The sequence below is a fragment of the Halyomorpha halys genome, unplaced genomic scaffold (genome assembly GCF_000696795.3).
Source record: "Halyomorpha halys isolate HHAL.00 unplaced genomic scaffold, Hhal_1.1 Scaffold24.1, whole genome shotgun sequence".
In the NCBI taxonomy this organism is placed as follows: Eukaryota; Metazoa; Arthropoda; class Insecta; order Hemiptera; family Pentatomidae; genus Halyomorpha; species Halyomorpha halys.
Window position 1 is genome coordinate 2,332,360 of NW_027107648.1, and position 20,105 is coordinate 2,352,464.

At 33.1% G+C, this 20,105-nt stretch overlaps 1 protein-coding gene across 1 annotated transcript in view; it reads left to right on the top strand.

Annotated features, from left to right (window-relative positions):
* The first annotated feature begins 4,154 nt into the window (after positions 1-4,154).
* Positions 4,155-20,105, top strand: part of LOC106682751 (uncharacterized oxidoreductase SSP0419) — a 23,171-nt gene continuing 7,220 nt past the window's right edge. The window contains exons 1-7 of the mRNA XM_067046036.1: positions 4,155-4,311; positions 9,360-9,588; positions 9,662-9,831; positions 11,656-11,809; positions 12,707-12,836; positions 13,656-13,779; positions 16,946-17,065. Of these exons, the coding sequence (XP_066902137.1) occupies positions 9,370-9,588; positions 9,662-9,831; positions 11,656-11,809; positions 12,707-12,836; positions 13,656-13,779; positions 16,946-17,065 (917 nt within the window). The 5' untranslated portion in view covers positions 4,155-4,311; positions 9,360-9,369. The remainder of the gene's footprint in view (positions 4,312-9,359; positions 9,589-9,661; positions 9,832-11,655; positions 11,810-12,706; positions 12,837-13,655; positions 13,780-16,945; positions 17,066-20,105) is intronic.

The following is a 20,105-nucleotide window of genomic DNA, read 5'->3' on the forward strand; positions in this document are numbered from 1 at the left end:
TGAATAGGAATTTCTTCTTCCGTTTTTGAAATGACAAAAAAAAATCTTTTGTCAGCATTTGTATCTGTATTTGATTTTTTCAGTTCTTCTACTATCTTTGGGAAGCACTTTCCGATTGGTTCATAGGCTTCATTGCATTTATAATTTCGGAAACGAAAGATATAAATTTTTTATGAGTGAAAATTCTAACAATTTTTTTTTTTTTCGGCCAAGACTCCCATTGGAGTCCTATACTGCCTCTAACAAATTACTTATTCAGTGAGGAGTACTTAAGTTATGCGGTAAATAAATTTTAGTTTTAGGTTTAGAGTAAATTCGATACTTAAGAGCTTCATTGCCTAGTTATTGATTAGAAAATATATGGAATTAATAGAAACCACTAAAGGCCATAGAGGCCTTTTTAAAATGCAAATATGCTGAAGGCAATTATCAGAAGAAGATAAGTGGCAATGAAAAAAAAAATAATCTATTCTCCAGCCTTGAAATTTAGATAATTATGTTTTTATCTATCCAGTAGAAACGACTCAACTTTTCTGAATCTACTTTCCACAACCTTAGTCACCTACGTTTCAATAAATTGTAGAATCATTATTTATGTTTACAACACTATTTACTTCCTTTTAGTCAAGCATAATCTAAAGATTTGCATTGCCTAGGGACTTCGACATTGTCTAATCCGTCCTCATTTCATAAAGTCATCTGTAATTTGAGATTCAAATCTTCCTGTGATTGTAGGAATTAAAAGATTCCCTTATAAATACTACTGTGTATTTCTGTTCTGAGACACCGAACCTTGGTTTCCAGTGCTTTCAACCACCTGAAAACCACTTTGGGGCAGTATTACAAGTGGCCTTCACTCACTCAATTGGCGCCGGTCCTTCACCATTTGGACAACAGAGGCCACCCCGTAAGAGATTCGGAGATTAACTTTTTTTAAATTCCAAACGCACATATCGACAAGCTCCTATTCTGCCACCTGCTGTGAGTGACTTTCTCTTGTTATTTTATCAAATCTATAGTGTTTTGTTTTCTAGTCATTATATAATATTAGAAAGTTAATTATTTTATTTTTTTCTCTGTCTATTCTATTAAATTAAGCTCATTTTTTTATATTTATCAACCTTCTCTGCAACTACCTATCTTAGGATTTCCAGTTTGACTCTTTCGCATATTGGTTGATTCTATCTATCCATCTTGTTTTCGGCTTCCCACGTGGTCTCTGGCCAACTACACTGGCATTCATTGTTCTGTAGAGGCGTCCTGATGGATAGCTTTGAGCCACATTTCCCGCCTATCTTAATCCTTCATATCATGAGATATTGACTGACCAGTCTCTGTAAGCAGTTTCCTGTTAGTTCTTCTCCTCCACGTGTAAAGGTTTTGATCCCAGATGGCTCCTGTGATTAAACAGAGGACTTTCCGTTGAAATCTTTCTATTCTGTTTTGTTCTGTACATGTTAGAGCCCATGGCTCGTAGCCATATATCAGAACTCGTTTTATTATGGTATTGTATACCCTTGCCTTTAGATTTGTAGAAATATTTCGGGATTTCAGTATTCTTGACAGAGAGAAGGCTCAGTTCGCGCTTGCTATGCGCTGGTATATCTCAGTCCGTTGATCATTTGTTGGTGTAATTGGGGAGCCGAGGTATTTGAAACTGTCTACTTTTGGAATCAATTTGCGTTCCACGCAGACCATGTCGTTTGGGTTGATTTTTCAGCATACTATCGTATATTTTGTTTTATCTTTATTAAATTGCATGCGCATTTTCTCTGTTATTTTTATGTTTCTCATAATAGAGACTTTGCGAATACCATATCATCTTGGTAACTTCCTAAGACTGCAATGTTCGCGTACGCCAGAAATTTATGCTTCTTTTCGCGTGATGTTCTTCTAATCACTTTTTCTAGATCTAGATTGAACAGCATCGCTGGGAGTCTATCTCCTTGTCTCAGACTTGTTCTGACTTTAAGGCTTCATGTACTTCTCCTTGCATTTAGAATCATTCTTACACGGTTTTCTCAGTCTTTCCAACTTCTCAGGGATTCCCATCTTAATGTTCATCTTCAAAACATAGTTTTTGTTTACGATATAATAGGCTACTTTAAAATCTACAAATAAGACGTGCACATCATGATCCACTTCCCATCGTTTTTCGAGTATCTGTTTAAAGAAGATCTGGTTTAACGTGCTCTTTCCTCTTCTGAACCCTACTTCGTGGTCACCTGTTATATTCTCGTAGTTCCATGATATCCTATTTAGCAGGATGTTGGTTATTATCTGGTAGGCCACCGGATGGAGTGCTATATATTACTCTGTAATTGCTGTGCTCATATCTGGAGTTTTCCTTAGCATAGGACAGATCAGACCTATACTCCAGGCCTCTGGTATCGTTTCCTCCTCCCATATTTTTTGGATTAGTTGCACGAGCTTACAAAACCATCTTAGAGGTTCTTCGTCATCTTTGACAGCTCCGATGGTAGGCTGTCTATTCCTGTGGCCTTTCTTCTTATAACTCTGCCGTTTAGACTAACAATACTGAACTATTTTGTCATTCAAAATAAACTAACATTTTTTCAAAACAAATCTGTTTAATTATAAATTAATTTATTTTACAATTAAAATAGATTAATTAAATAAACCCTTCAGTATACTTTTTTTTTTTAAATCATTACTTTGATAATATTTTCTGTTGATTTATTAATTGTTTATATTTATTTATTTTCTGCCAATTATATTAACCCAGGAGAGGTGTAGCCATGAGTAGTTTGCTCATGTTGGAAAATAAACGTCTATATTTATATTTTTTCTTACCTATTGATATTGTTATTGCCGCTTGTTTGTTATTCCCTCTTTTACCACCCCAGGAATACTCCATTTAGTTTTGTTCTGGCCTCATTGGAACGGTAAAAATGAGCATTTCTCTCACTAGTACACTCCTAACGTGACATCTTTTTTCTCATTTGAGCATTCTGCTCATCTGGACACCTCCTGCGTTTCTTATTTTAAATCATGAATCTTGAAAAGAAGATCTTAGATCTTTTAGGAAATTTGAATTATTTAGGCCCTAATAGAAGAGCTTCAATTTACGATTTAAATTTTAAAGTAATCTTAAACATTTTTGTCATCATCACATCCAACTATACAAAAAAAAAACAGTGCAAATTGTCTATTATGAGATAAATGCTCACGGGACACCTCTTAGGGGGACAAAAAAGTAGGACACTCCTGCCGGTTAACTATATGCTAATATTGTGCATATTTGATAAAATGAGGGGACTCAAAGTAAAGGCTTGTATTATGTCACATGGCCTTGCATCAACTAGAGTCGACCGTGACATTTTTTTCTTTATTAAACAATGAGTTTGTTATTCATTATCCTTCACTAATTAAGGAGGACCAATTTTTCTTTAGTGAAATTGTTCATATTGATATAGACAAAAAAGGTGTAGGGAACACATAATGAAACTAAACAATAAATATTTTATTGTGAGATCTCTTGGTTCGGAACTCACTGAGCTACATACTATTTTACTGCATACTGCATTTGGACGAGAATATTTTTTTCATGCTGCTCTTCAAAGAAATCCTTGAAACTAGTTTTTCAGCCTCAGGTTATTAATAAATAGCCTTGGTATATAATAATCAAAGTAATCTGAGCATGCAATCAAGAAGCATAAAGATTCATATAAACACTAAAATTGATTTAAAACAATAATTAACTGATATCTATATGTATAATGACAAAATAAAAATAATAAATATTGATAAAGCCCAAAATTTTGGTTTCTATTTAGGTTAATTTTTTTTTGGCAACTTTCCAAGTGATTTTTAATTTTCTTAGTTGTAAGTTTATGTTTAATCATTTATTTTTTTTTTTAAACTAAAAGTAATTTTGTAATTTTAATTTGGTACATAAAAATAAGAGATATAAGGGGTTCAGTGTTTATAAACACATTTTGGAGGTGTAACATGTGCAGAACGATACCGAAGGCAGTGGGGCCAGTGCCTGCATAACCGCGGATGAGGCACATGGCAGTGAAGATTTAGGCAGCACTGGAGCGATGTTAGGTGGCGTTGGCACGGTGTAAGACGCGAGAGACTGCTTCACTGACGCTCCAACGCCATTGTTTTGTTGGAGTTATTTTTGTTTTGGAACCCTTTTACCGACTCGCCGGCAGTCACCACTGTCCAGTCTACGTTTTTTGGAGTCGTTGGGCTTCCTGGCAACCTCTCTCACACCAGCCTGGTCAACCAACTCTTGACTCGTAATGTTATTGTGATATGCGCATATCGACCCCACGCCCATCTGTGAGTGACTTCCTTTTCTTCTTTCGAGCTTCATATTTTCTTTTTTCTCTTTTTGGCATTTAATTAACTTATTATTTCTCGTGTAAATAAAATGTTTTTTTTTTTCTTTTTGTTTGTACATGTGCCAAAATATTTTTATCTTTTTACTCCACAGTTCATTGCCCTTTTTTTGTAACAACATAACAGTTCATTTTTTGTTTATATTTTAAATTATTAAATCTGTATATCACTTGGAAAGTTATTTTTTTTATTATTTCATTTTATCTATTATTATTTTTTATGTATGTGATATTTATTTTAGGTCCTGCGTTTTTTTTATTTTTTTTTATTTTATCTCGAACCAGCGAACACTTCTCTCTGGGGAAGAGGTCGGTTTTCACATACGAAACACCCCTCGCCCCGACAAATATAAAGACGAAAATTAATAAAAAGATGTCTCATTTTAATAGATCTATTTTCATCGTGTGTAGGGGAAAGGTGCCTCTGATGGACGTTAAAAAATCTTTAAATAGTAGAAAATATTTTTTAAACTAGGAAAGTTTATAATATATATTTCCTCAATATTATTATATTCATGTGTAATTCTTTTCTTATAAAGGATTAGAAACATTTGTTAAAAATAATAAAACTTAATTTATAATCTTAAACACTTTCTTGAGACTGGTTGATTTTGTTAAAATAAATAATTTAATTTCTATCCATTTTAGTTTCAACACACTTTATTTTTCTTAAAAGTCCGACGTTTTGGTCAATTCGGCTATTCTCAGAGACAATCTTAATACAATTTTGGAACTAAATGATTTAAAAACTCAACTTCATGCAGGCTATTCTGACCAGGACAATACAAAAATTTCTAATTAGTATTAATATTCACAATAAAACCAAAATTAAAATTCATTTATCGCAGTCACTATTTGTTAAAACTTTATCACAACCTATAAAGTTTTTAAATCATTTAGTTCCAAAATTGGATTAAGATTGTCCCTGAGGATGGCCGGATTGGCCGAAACGTTGGACTTTTAAGAAAAATAAAATGTGTTGAGACTAAAATGGATAGAAATTAAATTATTTATTTTAATAAAAATTAATGCGATGGAAGTATTTCTTTAGCATAGACGAGAATAATTCTTTATTTTGGAATTTAATATCACGTATAACTTTATCATGATTTAATGTATAGTTTAATACTTTTTACTTAAATTAGGGCCGCCCGTAGCTCTGTGGTTAAGACACAGTCTTAACAATTTGATGTCTATTGGCGGTGCCGGTTCGAATCCGGCCTGGGGCGTTGACTTATTTCATTGAGTGGTGGTCCCACAAAATGAAGAACTTTGACCTTCAACCATGGTTAGGCAGTATAGGACTCCAATGGGAGTCTTGGCCGAGAAAAAAAAAAAAAAAAAAATTTTAATTATCTAGACAAACAACTAACTTTGAATCTTTATACAATACTGAAAAAGCAAGAAGATGTACGTTGATCCTGACTCTTACAAGACCACAATGCACTTGAATGCACCACCACACTTTCAACTACGATTAGTGAAACTTTGGGAAAACTAAATAGTTATCCAAAAGTTAACCTTCAAATCTGGCAGTAAACTTTACCGGCCAAAGATAGCGGCTTAAACTGAGATAGAGCAAAGTAGGTAACCATACAAGGAACCTTCCATAGTTCCAGTTAGATCACTTACTTAGCGATTGTTTATTGTATTATCCCCTTCACAATTCAATTAAATGGATTTAATGGAGATAGGTGATTTGACAGACAACGAAGACTTCAAAGAATTAGTTGCTCAGGCAAATAAAAACAAAAACTTTCGTCCTCGATTACTTTCAACGATTTTACATGTTAAATACTATTTTTTCTAAAGTTTTTGATTTTCTAACGATAAAGGATACGGCTATATTACAACTGTTATTTCCAGAAATGTGATTTGAATCTAGAAAAAATATTTACCTCTTATCTTCTAGACACTTCTGGAGACACCAACTTGTTATCACGTGTAAACCAAACGCTAGTTTATATCTTAAGCTACATGTTGTCTTGTTAGTGGAGTGCTAAAGACATACTCTAACGATCGGTGACATCATGTTAGAGGAGCATGAAAACCTGTTATTTCTACACAGAATTTATTGAAAACCAAAATAGAACCGAAAAAACGAAACAAACGGATTAGGCAAATACGACAGGTTCTGCGAATTAGGCGCTAGGTGCTTAGGTCTTTGCAACCTAGAAACAGTGGTTTTGTCGGTTAGAAACCGGCCTAGGATGTTGACTTTTTTCATTTCCGTGACGGTCCCATGAGATGAAAACTTGTCCCCCCACCATGGTTAGAATAGGTTGATAACCTTTCGATAACAGCCCCCTCCTCCCGTATTTCCCGACAGAAATGACCAGGAATGAGTTTTAAAAAAAAGTGTCACGGATTGTTTTTAGCCCTAAAGAGTGCCAAATAAAAAAAACCTTTAGGAACCGCTACTATAAAGTACTTCTGATTGGCCGATTTTATCGAAAAAGTGTTGCAGTCACATGTCAGTCATTTACACGTCATAAATGTGTAATTTCAGTTACGTAAAATTTCGTTGCATTGATCACATACAGACCATTTTGCAAAACTTGGTTATTTGGACTTAGGGAACCTAAAAACATGAATTTGGGCTTAGGGAATCTCAAAACATGTATTTTTGTCGAAATTTTGCACCATGCATATCCCACATATACGTATGTGAAAGTAAAAACATATAAAATATGGCTCGGCTCGTTACCAAGTGCTTGCTTAACTGGATACAGTCCATCACACCAGAATCCGAAACGAGACTGGAGCATTTCGAACTAGCACTATTCTAAGCTTATGCGCTGAATTCAGACTATAGGCACTTTTGTTCAGAAGATCTAAATTAGCCATAAACTACAGTTCAAAATTATATCCGACACATAAATATATTTTTAATCCAAAATTTTTCATTCCTTTTCGACAAAAACAAAATTCAACACTTCCGTTATGAGAAAGACTCTCCTCGGCTATTGCTTTTCTCAAAACTATAACTCACACTCCATCGTCCTAAAACAATTCTAGACCTGTCCAAATACTGAACCAGCTGAATATAAAGCCCACTTTTCTCGTCTAATTCTAATCTATACAGACGGATCAAAATCAGACCAATCAGCACCATCATCATTTGTAACTAATGACTCAACGTTCAAAATTAAACTCCACAAACTATGCAACGTATTCACTGCCCAACTAAATGCAATAGCAGCAGGACTTTACTTCTGTTTTTCTTTGAACCACAACATAACAATAATTTCAGATTCATTAAGCTCATTAAAAGGTTTAGATTATATGCATCCAGAGCGTTCGAAAATTTCCTGCATCCATTTTTACTTAAACACAATCTATACAATATGGGTATGTCAGTTATATTTATACGGGTTCCAAGTCATGTAGGAATCGCAGGGAATGAACTGGCCAATCACGCAGCAAGAGAAGCACTCGCGCTTCCGAGACGGGGTAAAGCAATTTTAACACCATCGGAAATGAGCAAACCCCTTGAAAAGGAAATCCAAGATAAGCGGCAATCATTGTGGAGTGAAAGCCCAAGGAGTAAACTGAAAATTATTAAAAAGCCATGGGGTACCTCCAGCCGCAAATGCTGTAGAGAAGAGGTCGTACTGACCAGGTTGAGAATAGGTCACACGAGACTCACTCACTCCTATCTTATTTCAAAAGAAACGCCTCCGAACTGCCAGTATTGCAACAACAATTTGACAATTGGCCATATTTTTCGAAAATGCTCATATTTCAGATCACAGCTTAGGATTAAACATAGATATTTCATAAACCCTCGGAGATGATAAAAAAATAGAATTAGTGTTTCAGTTTTTAAAATCAAAAGATTTACTGACAAAAATATAACTGTTCCGGGTAACCTACAGCAACCAAAAGGTTGAATTTTAAGGGCTTCCATAATGTAGGCAATACTAGCGCCATGTTCTAAATTGATTTGGGGGTTCCCATTAGAAAGGCACTACTAGCGCCCAGGTGGCCAGCAATAAAATCTTACCTCCTCCAGTGCTCTCAGTGGCAAGAGAAGTAACACGGCAGATGAGAGAGAGCCATCTTGTTTTGTATTTTTCCAACACAGTTCATTTTCTCTTTTTCTTTACAATCTTCGGTAATGAAAATATGTGAGTAAAGAGACTCGGAGGTGCCCCCGGAGCAGAGGAGAGAGAGAGAGAGAGAGAGATCAAGAAATGAGGGAATTCAAGAGATAAGGAGGGAGAGCCCAGAGAAGGTAGTAAATCCACTAATACAACAACTAACATTTACATCATCTCCAACCATCTCAATGTATCTACAATTTTCCATAGCCCAGTCATTCAAAATTTAATAACCCATCTAATCATAAATGTTATCTTTTGGCCACCCTCTACACCACTTGTAATTCATATAATAGAGTTTTATTATCATGTATTATTTTTCATTTATATACAGTCCACTCAAACCCAACCAGTCAACCAAAAGAGACGTGGCATTGAGGTGAAGGCATACTTCATACAATAACATTGAACGGGGTAAAATAATAATAATAAATAAATAAAACCATAAATAATCAAATTAAAACAATAAAAAAATCAATAAATATAAATAAAATATAAGCAAAATTAAATAAGGTATAAATGGCGTTGATGTTTGGCGCAAAAAGATGTTTGACGCCACTATACATAAACAAACAAGCATAAAATACAATAATAAATACGAATTGAATCAGTTGATCTGGATAATAAGATGAAAATATGTTAATTGCCTAGGACTATCCCCAGTTCAATAATGAAAGGAATCCGAAATACGTAACGAGTAACTAGTTAATGTACTGTCTTTATCAGGTAAGGCTCTTGACGTGAGTTGTGTTATATCTTGAGTGTTTAGATGTAAATGAGTTGAATTTGGCTATTTTAATAGTATCCTAATCATAATTTTTTAATATTATAAATTTTTTTTATTGAGTTGGGAAAAACTATTCTAATGTCTCCATTATCATTGCAGGTTTGACAAGATGGCTTTTGTGACCGAAAGTTGGGAAAACGGGCCCACAACAAAGAGAGAGTTAAAGAAGCCAGCAAACATCAAGAAAGATCACATCCTCTTCACGATATTCACGAGGGTTTTTTTCTGTTGCTTCATACTCTGGGAGATCGGAACAGCCTTCGGGTCCTTCCTTTGGAGGCTGATATTTAGACCAGAACCGAAGTCACTCAAGGGCAGGGTATGCTTGGTGAGTATTGATGAGTGGGAAACTGCCATGGTCGATTAGAGTTCCGAACTCATAAACTGCTACTTCTCCCTAGGTAACAGGAGCAGGCCGCGGGCTAGGGCGGGAGTTCTGCCTGACTTTGGCGAGAGAGGGAGCTCTCATCGCTTGTGTTGACATAAACGAATCCAATAACAAAGACACAGCAGCTATGGTCAAGGAGTTAGGAGTCAAAGTGGTGCCCTACACAGTCAACGTAGCCATCAAGTGAATATCACCTTATCATTGATAGTATGATTAATATATTATATTTGTATATCACAATATGTTTTTTTTGTGGACATACGAACTCAGAACCTAAGCGATGCCTAGATTTCTTACGATACTATGATCCAATAAGCAATGAGGACTGCATCTCTTTTATTTCAAAAATACTAAAAAAAAGAACATTTTGTTCCAAGATCTCGTGACAAATGCTATTCATGTCACAAAGTGTCAAAATGTTTCTCTGGCCAAAAAACAAAAGAAGTATCCTAACGATCGGTTATAGTACTGCCACCTTTCCAAACTGGAAAAAAATAAATCACCTTTAGTTCTCACTCTTTCGTACAATACCTCTGTTCACTGTGTACTCCTGATAACTCTCTCTGGGAAGTGACTAAAAAAATTCTGAAGCATCCCTCAATTTCTTATAACGTCCTGTATGATGATGGTTTTTTCGGATGAAAACAGGGTAGAAAAATTCGCCAAATACCAATCCAACACATTCTCTCCCACTCCTGAACGTGATCCCACCTATACAGCTGGAGTTATTCCCGTTTTCCATCTTTTACTGTGTACTATTTTTTTTATATTTCTGTTTTATCTACTTTTTTATTTGTTATTATTTCCGTTTTCATTAATCCATTCTAACACTTTTTTTTTTGTAATTCTTGTTTATTTATACTTACCGTACAACTAATGTTTATTGGCACTAATAAATAAGTTTTTTTAACTTATTTTTGTTTTTGTTTGACCACCCCCCCCCAACTGTTTATTTATGTTGTTTTTTGCTAACCGAACCCCCGACCATCTTCTCCAATCAATAAATATAGCAGAGTGCCCTTTTAACCAAAGGAAGTCTCATTAACAAAAATGTTAAAATTTTAAAAGAAAAAAAGACCTAATTCGCTGCTGTATTTAATTAACTAGTTTTCGTGTTACGTGAGGTACTGACTTTTAAAATTAATTGCAGATGAAGGTTTTATGCAATGGAGTTTATGCATCGGGCTCCTGTTTTTAGCTTCTAAAAATCAACATATTTTCTCCCTAAAATTAATTTTTCAAGTTCCTAGCCACCGGCCAGAGTAAAGCCGTGAAGTGCCCCCAACTCCGCAATAGAACTTGAAGTGATCTAATTACAATGGACTTGAATCAGAGAGGAATCATTTCAGCGAGATTAATTAATTATATTGGCAGGTCCGATGGGGCGGGCTCTGGTTTCAGCCTATAGTAGGCAGCTATTTAATCTCAATTTTCTATTACTCTAATAAAAATTATATATAGTAACTATTCAAAAGTGATGAGTCTGCCAAGTATAGGATGGGGAAATAGAAAATAGCGGCTGTTGTAAAACGTTAAAAAGAAATATTTTTTCATTCTGAGCTCTATATCTTTAATACTACCAACAACACTAGAAAACCTAAGAGAACATCATTTGAAGTAAAGTAAATTATCTAAAATATGAGCTCTAATAGTGCTATTTACCTTCGATAATTCACGAGATATAGCTTTTTAAAAAGCAACATTTCATAAAAAATGTACTAAAAATCAGAAATAATTGAATTTAATTTAGAATGCCATAATACAGATACTATAAAAGAGTTAATAACGTTTATCTTTGTAGGAGTAGTAGATTTTATGATATTTGATAGAAGGAATTCACAAATTGTTGATTTCTAGTTGTTGGAAATCCCGGGCGTAAATAGCTGTGCGTCGCAGTAACCACGCACTAAAGCAATTAGTGTTATTACAATAATAAGCTACACTGAAGAATATCATTATGTTTTTCAACTTCATACTATTATTTTAATTCATATGATGAATTTCTAGAAAAGATGTTGAAGAAGTTATCTCCAGAATAGAGAAAGATCTGGGACCTGTCTATCTGTTGATCAACAATGCTGCTCTTGTTGGTAACACATTTGAAATTAATGAAGAATGTACCAGAGCTTGTTTCAATATCAACGTTCTTGGGCCAATTTGGGCAAGTACAACTAAATTAAATCAGGAGTTCTTAATTAAAAAGTTTTGGTCCAGACAAATTATTCTTTCAACCTGATGCTTAAACTTGAATTTTTGATACTGTAGAATAAATTAGGTATAAAAAGTTAAGTGTATATATATTAAAACGAATATATATTGTTGAACAATATATTCTTCTTCGAATAATTTTCTGGAATCAAAAAGCATTAAAATCAAACATTTTTATATTTGAAAAATTAAAAATATGATTATTTTGTGTTCGATTTTTTCAGTGCAATAAAAAATTTTGTACGACAGTAGCAGCGTGGCAGCGCGCCTGTTTACCAAAGGTTGTGAGTTCGAGCCTCGGCCCAAGTCGGGATTTTTTCAAGCATATAATTACATGATAATCTCTCAAAGCCTCCCCCCCCCCGGGCATTTGTGAGGGCTGTTAGCAAATGGGTGGTACTCACAATAATAGGAGTGGAAGTGACGAACCCACCCTATGAAAACCTTGGAAAGAAATGCGCGATGTATTTCCGTAGTACATAGTGTGAGGCCTTGGTCCACCACGGTCAGTCGTGGCATAATAAGAAGATATAGTTTACCTATTTTTCTCCTCTAACCTTCCAATTCTTAAAAAGATAAATAATTTTTTCCATTGAATAAAAACCCATATTTTTTGCTTTAGAATTCTTGAGAGATACTTTCTATATTATATCCTTCAATCTTTTGTTTATCAAAATAAGTCCTTCAAGAAAAAAATTATAATTGAAAAGGAAAAGGTTACAACTGACTTGGAAAAGGCTTTAATGGACAAGGAAAATTTATCGTTTTAGTTCTTTTATATATTTGCAATAAATGTTTGTTATCATTAGAGCATCGCATGGCTCTAAAATAATTGTTTGCGTGTTTTTAGATAATGAATGCAGTTCTTCCCAGCATGAAATCAAGAAACGAAGGTCACATTGTTAATATGGGTTCTATTGCCGTTAAACTGGTTACATTCCCTTTCAACGTATATGGGGCAAGCAAAGCTGCTCTTTCATGTAAGTTGATCATTTATGTTATAATTTGAGAATGAAACAAAAATCTTAAAATGAAAGGTCAAAATTTGTTGTGGCCTATATAGTTTAAGTAATATAGATATTAAAAATAATTTTTTATGTTCATATAGAATTTTACTATCGGAAATGTGTCTTGTATTTGTTTTTGCAGCTGAGATCAATAAAGCCAGGAATTCATGTATTTTATTTAGAATAATCACGAAAAATTTTAGGATAAAGTTTAGGATCCATATTATGAAATATGGAAGACGTAATGTAATACATCCATCATTACATATTTTATTATTCTTCCCTTCACTCTATAGCCTTTCCTCGTATATTATACGGTTGTTGTTTTCCTAATCAAAGAGAACTTGATCTTCGAAAGCTCAGTTCGACTACTGCTCTAGAATCTGGAATGATTATAATACTTAAGGGTATATTTATATCCAATTGGAGAAGTTGGGAACTCGATATAGGGGTTGCTAGTAAAGTAAGTTGTCTATTTAAGGAGATTTTCTGGAAGAGAAGGAATTAAAAAAAAAAGAAAGAAAAACGCGGGATGAGAGAGCTTTAGTTGGACTAACGGCTTTTTTTGCTCCAATTTTGCTTTGAAGGAGAGTAATGTTATTATAATCCTTCTGTATCGGATTTAATGACAAACACAGTAATAGGCTATTACTATTTAAAAGTACTCATAAATAAAGCACCTATATATTTACTAATTTATGTACTCAACGAACTTCTTGATAATACTTCTTAAAACACAAGATGCTTGAAAATCTTCTAATTATTTTTGTTATTTTTTTCATATTTTTGTAGATATGAGCACTTGTGTGCGTACCGAATTACAAGTGATGAACCCGAATAACCAAGTATTTGTTACAACTGTTTACCCATCAATCATGAATTCTTCTGAAGATTACGTGAGATGTGTTCCCCAAAAGTAAGCTCTAGGATTAAATTCAATAATATTACTTATTTATTTGTTAGTTAATTATTATTTATTTAGTAATATTTCATGAGTAAAACTGAAATTATGAATTTTTTTTGGACATACCTTCTATAACCTTGAGTACCTGGTTGTCATTTTGGGTACAAAATTTACTATTTCCTATGCAGAAACCCAGCTCAGACTATGTCTAGCATATTTAGCATTGGTAATGGGCCCTCCTAATCTAGTAATTTTTTCATTTCTAAATTCATCTGTTGTTAATTTGTGAATTTTTCTTCTACAATTCATTGATAATTCTATTCCTTCATTCAACCTAAACTTTCTCCATTAGCAATAACATTTGGTTTATTTTTTTATTTATTCAGAGAAGTGCATCCAACATGGTCCGACCAGATGACACTATTCATCTGTGCTCAAATAACATATAGAGATGATAGACATAAATGAAATTTTTGATTATTAGTGCGGTGTGGTAGCAACTACGATTTACGATGACCTAACGTACAATATGTTATACAATGATAACGCTGAACATTACAAATGAATTAATTTCTAGCGCTAAAACTATAACTTTACTTAACCAAATACTATAATGAAAATAATGTTACAAAAATAGCAATAAAATAATTTTTTGAACTTAAGAAGTGAATAATAATGATATAAATTTACGATTAATAATTAAAGTATGGAGTCAACATGATTAAAAATAAGAATACCATGTGCCATGATATCTAATATAAAAAATAATAAAGCATAAAAACTAAAGAGCAACAAAAAGATACAATAAAACTAAATAATACAAGAATACAATAAAAATATGTATCTGAGTAATTTAAATATATAAAATATAAAATTTAACTCACATATATAAATACAGTTAATTTTAATCATAATATAATGAAACATTAAAGGACTTAAAAAAAACTAAAACTTTTTTTATAATATTAGTTTCAACAAAATGGTGAATTTTAAAACTATTGTTTGTTATGCCAATAAGAGTAGCCAAAGAGGTCTGAGGATAGAGCTGAGTTATCTCCTCCCGATTTGATCCAAGAGTACTAAGAAGTGATCAGAGCTTGATTATACAGTCTTGAGTCCTTTAGAGAAAAAAAAAATAAAATAAGTGTGGAATGGAAGTGTAATAAATAATTCAGAACACATGATAATTTTAGAAATGAACGACCTTATGGTATTTCAGTTGTTGCTTTAAAGTAGAAGATCCCGTGGCCATCTTCTTTTCAGACGCCAGGGAGAATTATCAGGGATTGTTAAGGATTAGTGATGAAGAGCTAATGGGATTAGGTGGGTTAGGAATTTGAAATGAAAGAAGGTTAATCTATTTCAGGTCAACTCCGCAAAGAATGGGATGATCAGGTTTATGGATGAGTTTATTTGCGACATAATAAGTAGCATTAATGATTTTACGGAGTAATTTTGATGGTTTGGTAGAGTCCTAAAGCTCTATGTGTAAATTGGTCTGATTGTCAAAGTGTATAAGAGTTTTTTGTAGTAAATGGGAAGTTTGGAGTCATGTAGGTATTGAAGTAATCACAATCTAGGTAGTAATCATAATTTCTCAGTATGGGGAGCTCAAGTAAGTATCCTAATTACAGAATCTGCTCAACAGGTGTTAGTGAGATATTAAAAAATAAACAAGTGAGATATTGTAAGGCAGGAGAATAGCAGCTTACGACGGATAAAAGTAGGAGAGTAAAATTAATTTGATTTGCCGAGGTCGTGATGCAATACTAAGGTAATTGCTTACAGACAGTACGTATGTTGTTAGCACTGTGTTAGGGTGGGTTGGGATATGAGCTGTATAAACCATATAGAGGATGGGATCTAGGATACTAACTTCAGGATAACCGGCGGACTGAGAAAAGGGAGATGAGTAGGCTAGGTTATGATTTACTTTAAAGGTTTTATCAGTTAGGTAGGAACGGAATTATAGGAAATATTTAGCAGAAAGGAATTGATGGAGTTTATAGGGCAATCCTGGGTGCCAGATTCAGTCATAAGTTTGATAATTAAATTAAATGATTAATTTTAAAAGGTAACCTAAATATTTCTGTTAACTCGAATCGATTATTGCCGGTTAGTTGACTATTACTATATATGATAAATTATTAACTAAAACAATGTTGTTTATTGCAAATTTAAAAGGCATTCATTACACATAGTTAAAACGTGTTTAAGTATTAATAATTTTTTTCTTTAAACTTTTTTTATTTGTTTAAACCTTTATTCAGTTTCAACTATGTTGTAACTTTCATTAAAAATCAGCAATGCTTCTTACTCTTCATATTTTCCTACATGTAATATCAGTTTCACTTTTTTTCTTCTTCATTATCAAACAGACAATTATAGTGAGTAGGTTGGACGATGTATGACATGTCAGAATCACACAAGAGGAGATAGCACAAAAAAGGTAAACCTTTCCTCCCGACCCACCCTACTAAGACCTGGGAGCGACGGTCCAATATCACTTTTGAAATAAATGCTTGAAACGGTAAAATGAGACTTTAAGTGGAATATTTAAAAAGCGCCTGAAATTGAAAAGCGGAGTTGGATTGTAACATGTCGTACATTGGCCAACCTACTCACTTTAATTCTCTATCGTCGCTCCTTGGGAGTCATAATAGTCTAAGGCAATATTCCTCTAGTATACATTATACATTTATGAATGGAATATGGTCCGGGTGCGGTAAAAAAAAACTCAAATAGTAGAATTATACTATTTTTTGATTTTTATTATTAATTTTTTTTTTTTTACCGCACCCGGACCATATTCCATTCATCTATTCACACGGTATTCAACAATCTTCCATTATTCATTCATCATTTCCCTTATGTATTACGACAAAAAAGGGATCATAGAGGGGCTGGTCCGTTCGGGAAGGATTGCCTTTTTTTCGTGTTCTCTTGTGAAATTATGACATGTCTTACAGCGACCAACTTACTAAGTTTCTGCATTAAATTTGAGATAAGATAAGACTAAGTAGGAGGGTGGGAGAGAAGATTTTCATGCCGTTTTTCGATTTCAGACGTTTTTAAAAATTGCTCGATTAAACTATCTTATTTTGTGTATGATCTCATACAATATAATGTTTTATTCTGAAATAGAATATTGCTTGTATATGCACATATGATGTTCTAGTGTAAACATAACTGTAGAAATGGAGGAAGTAGTGAAAGCAACTATGGACGCTATCTACTACAACTACGAGGAAGTATATATACCTTCCATCATGAGGCTACCATCTATTTTCGTTACCGAGTAAGTAATTACCATTTTTATTGAAAAATTATTTTATAAAATAATTTATTTATAAGGTAGAGTTTACGAAAAGGACATTCTCAAATAAGTTGTTACTTTAAAAAAAAAATCCTAGTAGTGGCATTTTCTAGAATCGTTTGATCATATTTTCTCGAAAATGGCTCTGAGGTTTTTGATTAGACTTGGTTTGTCAATGTACAATTAAATAGTCTTTGATATCAGCTAGGTCTTATCTACATTGCAATAGTCGAACTCGATAATATACTGTCATTTATAAACGGACGGAACCTATCCCTACGGTTTTATTTTCCATATATACAGCGGACATTGTAGGGGATAACTACAGAAAATCATCCGCTTCTGCATATGCCGACGACTGCTGCCTTCTATAGCAGCATTTATTGTACTGTTTTTAGTACAACTATTACACAAGGAGTTGATTTTTTCAAGATATGTATCATCTATGTACCTCATATGTATCAAGGTGATATGTACCTCAAAGGTAAATGACACCACTAGACACTACACCGATTAACCTCAAATTTTATTAAAAGCAGTTTAAACAGATGTTTCCCATTCATTAAAAGTGCTTCTTCTAAATTCAGAAGCATGTGACTCCCCATACAATTAAGCAAGGACACACTCGCCTTAGTGTAAAGCAAAGGCAATTAGCAAGAAATGGACAGTGCCCAATGTTGCCAAAGGTAAAGATAAATTAAGTGTGAAAGTAACAATACTATAAGTAAAATTACTTGAAATGAATCTGATGAGGATTTGACTCTACATATAGACCAAGCATAAACAAGGCCATTTTATTAACAAGATATTTGTTTATAGATTTGAATAGAATAATAATTAGGTAAACTAACTTGAAAAAATAATAACTTTATTCAATTCTTGATCACATACTATTTCAAAACATAATGATGAAATATTTTATTTTCATACATGTATAAATAAGACATTTCTTTAAACTTTTTTCACCTTAAAATTCAGCAAATGTTAGAATTAAGAGTAATAAAATTTAAAAAAAATAAATGCTTCTAACGACACTGTATTAAAAAATAAAAGTAAATAATTTGAATCTGAATAAAAATTTCATCTAATCTTGAACTAATGTTAATTTAGTTTGCATTAATTTAACAAATTTCCGAGCAATATTTTCGTATTAAATAGAAAATATTACTTTATTAGTCCTACTTTAAACCTAAACTATTTATAAATTTTTTTCTGAGGCTAGGTAGAACTCAGGAAGGCTCCACAACCCACAAGATTAACTCATGGAAAATAATTATTTGCCAGAACCAGATTCGAACCCGTGTGTTTGGAGTTAGTAGCATAGTGCCTTAACACTGTGCCACCGCGCTCCCACATTTAAAAAAACCGCTTCCTAATTTACAAAGAAATTTCCAGCCCACTAACTTTGTTCAAAGTATATTGAGACAAGATTTCCTTTTTTTTTTCTTTTTCAAAGTCCCTATTTGAAATAAAATTTTGTGTTTAACAGTGCCTCTGTAGTGGGGTTTTGTTTTTATCTGAAGCATTGCTATATTTTAAAACCTGAACGCAGTGAATAAGTATTGATTTTATTTGAGTGATATATGTGTGATATTTAATGGAAAGATTTCCTTTTAAATATGAAAAATTCATATTTAAACTCTTTCAATGAGAACAGGACCTACCTTATATTTAAAGAAAGGAGAAGAAAGGGAAAGATTGCCTTTTTTTCATGTTATGTTCTCCTCTATTGTGACATTTCACACATCAATCAACCTACTCGCTATAATTGTCTATAAAAAGTCAGATAAATAAGGCTACCACAGAGGGGGGGAGAGGAGGGTTTTTCAATTTCAGGCGCCTCATTTAATTTAAATTAAATTATCTTGAAGCTTCCTCTTCTTGTTTTAGGCAAATATTTCCAATGCTTCTAATATAGAGGGTCTTGGTGGGGCGGATTCAGCCGAGAAAGATTTCCATTTATTTTTTGTTTTTTTTTCTTACCTCCTGGAGCAAAGAAAAAGGCAAAGATTTCCTGTTAAGTATGAAAAACCCGTATTTAAACTATTTCAATGAGAAAAAGACCTATCTTATATTAAGGAAAATTTAATTGTTCTTGGCCTTTACAATTTTAATCAAACTTTTATTTTCGTCATTTTTCTATACTGTCTTAAATTTTATTTGCTATATATCATTTTCCTAAAAGCTTTAAGACCCTATTAGTCACTATTACAACTCTCATTTTCGGAGTGGGAGAAATTCAATTTGGAAAACCTATTTTCTTTTTATTTCCTTAATTTAATTATCAATCCCTTTCATTATTTATGTTTATTAATCTTTAATAAGTATATATAAAAATGTGAGAGAGTTACTTATTTCAAATAAACAAAATTAAAGATACTTTAGGGGGATAATTTTCAACGAGAATAAGACCTATCTGATTATTTAGGGCGCATGGAGTTTAATCAAAAGTGATTGAGCCGTATGCTATTTTTCATACGACCTTCACGTTTTGAGCTAAGCTGTCCATTCACGTTGTGTAGCGATAGTTGATTATTTTGACTCATATGTTCTCAAAACGTTTGTTTTTGTCGAAATCTCGAATTCGAAATTTTGTATGATCACAATAATTTCCCTTAGCATATATTTCATAGGACACAGCTAAATGATAGTTTATTTTACAATGATTCTTATACGTTTTTATCTTTTCAAATAATCGATTATAATTGGGATAGGTAACTATATTTTTTTTCGATTGTAAGAAGATAGTCCAGGTGGCGATGAATATAGGTATCAAAATAGTAAAAAGAAAACTATTTATTGTTAACCAAAGTTTCGCCCCATTTTGAAGGGTTTCGTCCGAGAGATCTCGACTACTCAATCTCTCAGCCATGCAAAGTGGGGTGAAACGTTCATTAACAATAAATATTATAAAGCTCAAAATAAAGAAAAGTCCTTGCCATGATTTGATCCCAGTCATTGCAATCAAAATGATACCCAGGAAAGCCGTCGTTGTTGTTGTTGATTGTTGCTTAAAGGCGTA